General features: G+C 41.2%; 1 protein-coding gene across 1 annotated transcript; it reads right to left on the bottom strand.

The window, feature by feature from the left end:
- Positions 1-5,531: 5,531 nt before the first annotated feature.
- On the bottom strand, positions 5,532-7,736 carry LOC147621208 (uncharacterized). Its single transcript, XM_086823914.1, has 3 exons — positions 7,469-7,736; positions 7,244-7,373; positions 5,532-7,072 (listed from the first exon to the last, which is right to left on the bottom strand). Exons 1-3 carry the CDS (start codon positions 7,599-7,601, stop codon positions 5,881-5,883), a joined length of 1,455 nt encoding a protein of 484 aa, XP_086680040.1. The 5' UTR covers positions 7,602-7,736; the 3' UTR covers positions 5,532-5,880.
- Positions 7,737-9,671: the final 1,935 nt, after the last annotated feature.

Here is a 9,671-nt window from a genome sequence, read left to right as displayed (position 1 = left end):
TAGATCTACAAGAAGTAAATCATCTATGGATGGCTTTGAGGACTGGGCATTGGAAGGTCCAGGCATGTCCGGCTCAATGAGCCAGTCATCTCTAGACTCCCTTGCTCTGGAAAGTTCTGATAAGTCTAAGAACTCGGTTTTAGAGAGCTCCCCTAATTTGTCTACCTTTTCTGGATGGTAGGTGACTTCGTAGCGAACACCATCTCCACCCATGTACATGTTACCCTGGTCATTGACTAGAGGTGCTCTATCAAGTTCTGAGAAAATGTCTGCGATCTTAACAAGATACCGTTGTTGTGGATCCCTAAAGATCTCAGCTCCTTGAGCATTTGTGTAGACATATTGGAGTCTCACATTGAGTGTTAACCCCATGGTGTCGGCTTCAAATGGATTAAAGGATCTTGAGGGTGTCCTATTTGGGGCTACGGGATGACTATTTGTCGGCCCTAGATTGTCCATGGACAATGAACTAGTTGTTCTAGAGGAAAGGGTATCGGATTGGGATTCAGAAAGGGTTTCAGCAATATCTGTCAAATTTCCTACCGATTGGGTCCCACTTTCCTGCGTAGGTACTCTAGAAGGTGCCCTAGGTCCTATGGCAGAATCTACAAGACGTCCTGACCGCAAGTGCATAAGGTCAATTTTTTTTTGTTTTTTATGTGTTTTTGTTTTGTTTTTTTTGTTTTTTTTAATAAATAAAATATATATATATATATATATGTGTGTATATATATATATATATATTTTAACCTACCTAATCACTAAATGCAACTAAAAGGAGTATGTGTGTGGCATAACTATCTATCCTATTTTTTTATTTGATTTTTTTAAATGATTTTATGATTTTTATTTTTATATATATATATTTTTTAAAACACAAAAAATATGAATCACACAAAAAAAATACTAATTATGCACAAAGTTACAAAAATTAAAAAATGCAAGAAAATACTAATTATGCAAAAAATTTAAATGAAGAATTACAAATTATACAAAAAAATATACTCCTAAAAAACACTTAAAAATTTATTTTATTTTTTTTAACTTTTCTTTTGTTTTGTTTTTTTTTCTCCTTTTTGTTTTTGTTTTGTTTGTTTGTTTGTTTGTTTGTTTTTTTTAAACTAATAAATTTCGTGCCAAATATAAAAATATGAATTTACTAATTATGCAATAATTACAAAAATTCTAAAATGCAAACTACTTTAATTATGCAAAAATTTAAACAAGGAATAATGGATTCAAAAAATAAAAATTGTTTTTTTTCCTTTTTTAAATTTAATTGTTTTTCTTTCTTTTTTTTATTCCCTTTTTTTTCTTCTTTTTTTTAATTTCTTTTTCTAAATTTAATTGTTTTTTTTTCTTTTCTTTTTTTATTCTCTTTTTTTTTCCTTCTTTTTTTTTAAATTTCTTTTTCTAAATTTAATTGTTTTTTCTTTCTTTTCTTTTTTTTAGTCTCTTTTTCTTTTTCTTTTTTTTAATAAAAAAAATATTATTATTATTTTTTGTTTTTTTTTAAATTTAAAAATACAAAAAAGACATGAAAAATTAATAAAAATAAAAAAAATAAAAAAATGAAAATTCCACCTACCTTATCCACCGCTCGCCGCTCGCCGGACTTCGCGCTGCCGCACCCACGCGCTCTCTTCGATGCACCAGCTCACCACCGCTTGCTCGCCTTTGCTTCCCACTGCAGGCTCCACTTTGCTTCCCACTGCAGGCTCCACTTCGCTTCCGCTGCTCTGTCCTCTGCTCTGCTCTACGCCCGGCCTCTGCTCTGTCGTCTATGCCAACGCCGCCGGCCACCTTCGCCTCTGCAGGCGCACAATGCAGACGTATCGGTCTCCTTTCAACCGGCCGCCCTTCTCTTTCTCCTTCGGCCAACGCTTCTACCAGCGCTTCACACTTCCAGCCGCCCTGTCCTCTGCTCTGCTCTACGCCCGCCTCTGCTGTCGGCTGCAGGCTACGCCCAAGCTGCTCGCCGCTTCTCTGCTGTCGGCTATGCCAACTCCGCCTCTACTCTTTTGCTGCTACTGCTGCCGGTCGCCTACTCCTCTTCCAGCCACCGTCAGCTTCGCCTACTGCAGACGCCGTCTGCTGCAGTTGCTGCGCCTTCTACGCCGACCACTCCTTCTACTGCCACCTCCACGGCCTTTCTAGCCGGCCTCCTCTTCGCCGCTACAGCCACCCAACAGCCTTGCAACGGCCGGCACTTCCTTCGTCTGCTTGCTAGCCACCGCGCCAGCGTTTCGATGCCCACGGCTCCCTCCACGTTAGATTAGCAATCATAGTAATGCCCTTCCTCGCTGCAGTGCTCGACGCAACTGAAAATATATATATATATATATATATATATATATATATATATATATATTTTCTTTCTTCCACAGCGCTTCAGTGCTTCTGCAGCCAACGCCAGCATTAATGTATTATATATATATATATATTTTAAGCCGCCTTCCTGATTTTTTTCCAACTGCCTGCCGGTCGCTCCTTAGAGCCCGGCGCTTCTGCAAGCAGCACTCACGTCAGTAAAAAAAAAAATATAAATATATATATATATATAGATTTATATATATATATATATATTTTTTAAAGCTGCCCTCTACGTTTTCAGTTGGCCGCCTCCTCTTTGCCTTGGCTTTCAGCCGCCTTCACTTCCAGCCGGCCGCTCCCTTCTCTACAAGGTATATATATATGAATAAATAGATATATATATATCTACTTATTTTTCTTTGCTGCGCTTATGGAGATGCCTCCCCACACGATAACAACACAACAAAACAATAAAAGAAAGGCCGCCTCCAACACTTCCTATCTACCACTCGCCAACCCCGTCAAAAATACAAAAACAGAAAGTACTTAAATCTGATTAGTGGCGGGATTTCTCTACCGCAATGAGGTTTTAATTAATTTTGTTTTCTTTTGCTTCTAATCAAAAAAACCAAAAACACACAAGGCGCCCTTGAGATCACACACTCAATGCCCTTGCAAACTCTACTCTAATCTACCCTAATCCACGATTTTGCAATCAATGGAGCACTTAGTAAGAAGTAATGGTTAACACCCTTCACTAACTTAGGTGTGCGTTCCCCGGCAGCGGCGCCATTGTTTGGGACATCATAGCATAGCGGAGGCTACACTCCAACCCACACACTTGTCAATCCGTGAATGCAACCCGGTTAGCGCATAGAGGCTATCCCGAATAGGAGAAGAAGAGTTAACCACACACTAATGACTTCTAGTCCTACTCAATCCTTCTCAACACTCAAGCAATCAATCCTACATAATCAAAGCATCAAGGTTAGGCCACACTTAAGCACACAAATGCAACTTATGCAAGGAACCTAATATGCAAAAAGCTATCACACAAGCCTCAACTACACATTATTTCAAGCACAAGCTTCATCACAAGCACTCTACAACTCACAAATCAAAATATCATTAAGAAATCTAGATTAGCAAGTATGTAGACCAAAACCTCATATCATTGAAAATGTAAAGAATTGAGAGTACAAGATTGAAGCATGAATGGAGATGGAGAGCCTTGGGAGAGCACTTGAGAAGGAGCTATGGAGCAAGCTCTCTCTATGAGCCTCTCAACCAAATGACCAAAGAATGCTCCTTTAGCTCTCAAATGGGCCACCTTTTATACAAAAATTCTAGAACTCCCAAAAGTTCCCATGTGGGATTATTGTCAAGCCCTCTCCCACATTCATTTACAACTTTGAACTCTTTTCAAGAGCCCTAAGTGTCTTTTTTGTTGCATCCTTGTATTGATCTTGATTCGTCATGCAACACAAGAGTTTTATCTGAAGGATAAAATCTCTAATGGATTCATTTGGTTGATGCTCAATTGAATAGAGTTCTGTTGTTGCACTCCACCGATCACCTTGTCTAGAAAAGCCATGTATAAAGGCTGATTTCAAGGTTTTGAAGTTGGTCTTGATCGCCGGCATCAATGTGATGAACCATCGACTAGCTTTTCCCTCTAAGAATAGTTTCAACATATGTACCTTGGTAGGACAGTTGAGATTTCTAACGGCTTCACATCTTTGTTCAAACATTTGAATGAATTGAACAGATCTATTGTTCCGTCGTATTTGCCCATCATTTTGAAAATTTGTATGGCCGTATTTTTGCATATCACTAAGGCCGTACATGAGTGCTCTTGTTGGGAGAGACTCACTGAGTCCTTGGGCTACCCCCCTTACTAGACTAGTCAATATATCCAGGGTATGGGCATCCAGGAAAAAATTGGTACTTATAAGATTTGCAAGAATCTGAGGTAATGGACCAAATTTCGATGGGATCGAAATGACAAGGGATGTAAAACCCGATGACACGCTTGTTATGGACATAGCCAATGGTATTGGAAGATGTATTTGCGGCATAGATATCAATGGCTCAAAGATGTCAGCCATTGGATTCAGTCCTTGTGTTATGCAATTGAGTTGTGAGAATGCTTCTTGGAAAGCTTGCTTCAATCATACACACCACCTCAATTGACTCCAACTCGAATATAAATTAACTAGTGCACTTATTCTCAAAATTGCTTCTAGGTTTAGGGTGAGGCAAGGATCACCTTACACAAACTATCAAAGAAAACAAGTGAGGACAACAACAAAGTCTAAAGACTCCAGTATATATTGTGAACACGAAGATGAGCTTTGAGAATCGAAGAGAAGTGCTTCACATTTAAGATTAATTTTTCTAATTGACAATAGTATAAATTAACTAGTACACTTATTCTCAAAATTGCTTCTAGGTTTAGGGTGAAGCAAGGATCACCTTACACAAACTATCAAAGAAAACAAGTAAGGACAACAACAAAGTCTAACCCTAACTCTTAACTATGGCATTCCTCTTCAATTCTCAAAGCTCATCTCCATGTTCACACAATATATACTGGAGTCTTTAGTTTGCTTTAACGAGGTTGTTAAGTACCCAAAAGCCTCATTAAATTCATAAGCACTCACTCACACTTTAAATTTTAATGACATCAAGATTCAAATGAAGGTTTGATACAAATAATAAAAATCACCAAAAATATTTTATACCATGATTTCTAAAAAAATGGGTGTTTTACTCTCAATTTAAGCAGAGGTGGAAACTCAGGCCAAAACAATCTTTAAGAGCATTTGATGAGTCAAGGGAGGCTTACATGGTAGGCAATAGATGGTTGCACACAAATTTTCCACGCTTGTTAGCTCTTTACATGCTAGCTCCAACTACGAGACCGTGGTGCTATGGATTAATATATCAATAAGTTATTGCAATGTTTTATTAGTCCATGAAATTATTTCAACCAATAACAAAACTTGGACCTTTCAAAAATTTGAAGGTTTCCATTGAGAATTTGCAATTTTTCGAGCCAAAAGAAAAAATCAAAGAAAAAGAGATTAACCTTAGGTCCTATTGGTTGTTCAAGCGAGAGACTACCCAAAAAGAAAAAAAATTACAATAAAAAACCACACGCACGTACAAACTTTTTCTGCATCACTGAAATTACATAGCCATTGGTCCAAGCTAGAAAAGCTAAAAACAAACCATAGCATAAATTGCTACGTGCTTATGTACAAACTATATGTCCGGGACAGGCCCAATCGAGTGAGAATAGAACTCATTCGCTAGTTTTTCTGTCCCTATCGACAACTATTGGGATGAGAATCACATCCGTGAGCTAGTTGGGATCGTAATTTGGCCCGTAACTCTAGCTTAAGCACGATAATTTAAGTACAATGAAGATGGTTAATCCAGTTAAAAAGGGTATTAGAAGCGGAACCAAAAATTGAGCCTTAATGCAGAGTAGCTCAAATCAGATTCAAGTAGATAGATCATATTGAACCACTGAAAGTATCCACCGTGTTATGTTTCAGAGTGTTATATACTTTCATTTGCTTCAATTTGCTCTTGCATGGGAGAATCCGCCACCTCCTTCAGCACGTTTGTCCAATAACCATCCGCATACTCTTCACTCAGAAGAACGCTGTAGCTAATTTGGCGATTCCCTCTGCCGCTAGCAGTAGAGGAGCTTTGGGCGCTGGAAATGTCGTCTGTCACCAGCTCTAGCTCGCCCACCAACAAGCTGCTAGAATTGGTAACAGAAGCCAACGCAGGAGTACTGCCAACTATACTATCATCCTCTCTCTTCATGCTAAACCCATCAAATTGAATAAGATCTTGCAAACAAGGCAGGCTTGACAGGCTAATCCCTTCACTAACCTTGTCATTAATAGCTTGGAGATCACCACCAAGTTGAGACGGCTTTGCGGAGGGAAGAGGTTTAGAAGCATCATTAGAGGAATTAAGAGGATTATGGGCATTGGGTGATAGATTATCAGTCCAAGATAGCTTTCTAACTTGGGATGATGGAGAATAATGGAAGGCCAATTGCTGCTTTGATGATTGGTCAAGAGAGCATAGAGTAGACGTAGGTGAACCAAGATTAAATTTATATAATGGTGAGCTGCAGCAGCTTGACTCTTTGACTTCTCCACTACTACTAAGATTAGAGAATCTCCATGAATGATCAGGCCACATTAGTCCAGCTTGACCTTGCAAAGATTTCTCCCAATTTTCGATTGTGCTCGTAAGCTCCATGGCACTCAAGCCATTGCAAGATCCATTATCCTGCTGAGAAGAAGCCAAGAGACGGCCATGATCCTGGTTGGGGGATGTCATTAGGCAACCATAATCCTGCTTAGAAGACATAAGATCACCACAATCCAGCTTAGAAGGTACATAACAAGAAACTTGTTGTGAGCTCCATGGTGTAGTTGAAGATGAAGGTTGCCATAGCCCTGTAACTCTCATCTGTGATTCTCTTGCTAGGCGCGCTTCGGCTTCAAGCCGCACGTTCTCCCATTGGACCATGTGGCTAACAGCAGAGCTACTATTGCTGTAGTTTGGAGACTCTGAAAGGCTGCTGCTGCAGCTGGTGCACTCTGTCTTAGGCTTGTGTGTGGCCGGATTAAAGCCCATCTTCAGCAATCTCTTCTTTAAGTGAGTATTCCAGTAGTTCTTTATTTCATTATCTGTCCTCTTAGGCAAGTGTGTGGCAATAACAGACCATCTGTTAGAAGCAGTTAACCTTCGATTAGCAAGGCAATACATAGATATGGGTCAATTCCACATTATGGTACAACACAGCACTGTTCCGTACCATACACACGATTAATTGGTTAGCTTAGTGAAACGAGTTCAATCGACACAAATTCAGTGGTAGTAGCACGGGGTCGCTCACTTGTTCCCAAGAAAGGCATGAAGTTGGATGATGGTTTGCTCTTCACTAGAAGAGAATTCCCCTCGTTTAATGTCCGGCCTGAGGTAATTAGTCCACCTTAAACGACAGCTTTTGCCACAACGCAGAAGGCCTGCATACACACGAAGTTGGATTGAGCGTTTGAAACATTAGTATTCAACAGAATTGCAATAAAGATAACATACTGCGTACACAATACCAACATACCAGCTTTCTTAGGAAGGGCACGCCAGCTTCCATGGCCATTTTCACTAATGTAGGAGGTGAGCTTTTGATCCTCGTCAGGCGTCCAGGGGCCTTTTTTGAGGCCAATTTTTTCACAGCAGGGAGCTCGGCCCATGGCTGATTGCGGCGTTGAGAGAGAGAGAGAGAGAGAGAGAGAGAGAGAGAGGTGTGGAAAGCTGAAGGCTCAGGTTAACATTAAAGAGACGACCTTGCGGTGAAGATAAGCAGGGGAGACATACGCTTTTGTAGCGGAGTTTTATGATAGAACACGGATCCTTGATGGGAGAGTGTGAGGGTCGAGGTGAGGTCACTGAGCTGAGGTGAGAGCTAACATAAGCACCCGTGCATGCTCGAGAGACTGTGTATGAGCCTGGCACAGAGGCCACGCAAATAATCAGGCCTGAGGAGGATTAGAGGGGGTCAACGCATATGACAGCCTCTCCGGGTTGCCAACATGGGTCCCTGGTCGCCGATCTTAACAGTCAACTTCGAGGATGGGGCTGGTGACTCGTGACGGGGGGTGCGTGACCTGACCGGCTTCACCGTCAAAACACCCACGTGCCTCGGCCCCATTTTTCAACCTTTCCACGCGGTTTCATTTAACCCCACCTCGCTCCCAGTCAACCTTCTCTGCCACGCGGCGGTGAACCACGGTCATCATGAGCGATGCACGCCACGACGAGATTCTACCTCCTCCAACCTGTCCTTTCACGCCGCCGGGTCCTCCCCTCCTCACAGTCTCACAGGCTCACACAATTGCGCATGACACTTGTCCATTCAGTGCCATGATGCCACACAGCCCATGGGCCATTACCTCCAGCTCCAGGGCCGTCCAGGCGGCTGAGCCGCCGCTCCTGAGCCCTGGCACGTGCGCCTAGTTAAGCGTAGCCCCTGGCCCCTGGGCCCTGCCCAGCGCCAAGCTAGCCGGCAGCATTCAACTTCAGCCACCGCGGCACCGCCTCTCTGCCCAAAATGCCCATCTTTTCTGGATTCCTATTCCGCGCCATTTCCATTGCCTTGTGGTGGGCTACTCGTGTAGCCGCTAAAAACGCTACGTAATTAGCGGCAAGCCACTTAGCCTGTAAGCCTGCCATCATCCATGAAATCACCATGATTCAAAATTCAAATGCGTTACAGCAGTGTAAGTAGCAGTGTAAGTGTGTAGGTTCTAGAAGGCATATGCTTCTAACCCTGTACATACATGTAGCATGATTATTGATACACACCTAGATGCACATGCTTTTAAGTTCGGCTAGCCTTTACAGACTCCAGAGTCCATAGTATATACGTGTAACATGATTGTTGATACACCTAGGAGTCGTCTAGGTCCTAGGACCAATAACATTGTATAAAGAGAGCACTCACACATTGTATCAAGAGAGCACTCACAGGCTTGATTTTGGTGGGCACCCTTGCCCTTCAAAATTGATGAGTTTGGTGAAATATAGCAAGTTTTTTTGTATTTTTGTGTAAATTTTGATGGGCATTTTAAAAAATTTCAAGTATTTTACAATCAAAATGTTCATAAACGGGCATGACGCCTGTGAAAAAACAACTATTGGTAGGAGTAGGACTCCCGTAGGAGTAGGACAAGAAGTCTAGGAGGAGGAGTCTAGGTCCTAGGACCAATAACATTGTATCAAGAGAGCAATATGGCCCGGCCATTGGGTAGGAGGACGACTCCCGTAGGAGTACTATAGGAAGTTTACAATCTATATTTTTGAAGTGAACCTTTCACCATGGGTTGAAGAGGAAATTGTAAATTTTGAGCAAGCATTTACATCATATAGTTATCAAATGGTAATTACTTTTCAATGAACCTTAACTAGAAATTTTGAACAAGCATTGACTTCATATAATTATCAAATGGCAACTATTTGCTCCCATCAACTTGAAGCACATTTTTCAAAATTGAACTTGTTATAGGAACGAATGTGAACTCACCTTTTCTAAAGCACTAGAGCACCCATATCAAACATGTGACATGTCTTGCTGTTAGAAGGCATATGTATTGTCGTGACTAAGGAAAGGTAGCTTCAAGTTGCATCAACTTGCCATAAGTGCACTTCGGCGAAGAAAGAGGTTCACACAACTATAGGAGTCGTTCTTTTGCGTTGTATTGTCCCCATACAAGAAACAAATCATCTTTTTAAAATAAAGGAAGTCAACGAAAAGATTTCTAAGA

The sequence above is a fragment of the Cibotium barometz genome, chromosome 30 (assembly GCF_041138505.1).
Source record: "Cibotium barometz isolate CiBa-2024 chromosome 30, ASM4113850v1, whole genome shotgun sequence".
Classification (NCBI taxonomy): Eukaryota; Viridiplantae; Streptophyta; class Polypodiopsida; order Cyatheales; family Cibotiaceae; genus Cibotium; species Cibotium barometz.
This window is presented reverse-complemented; position numbering and strand designations above follow the sequence as displayed.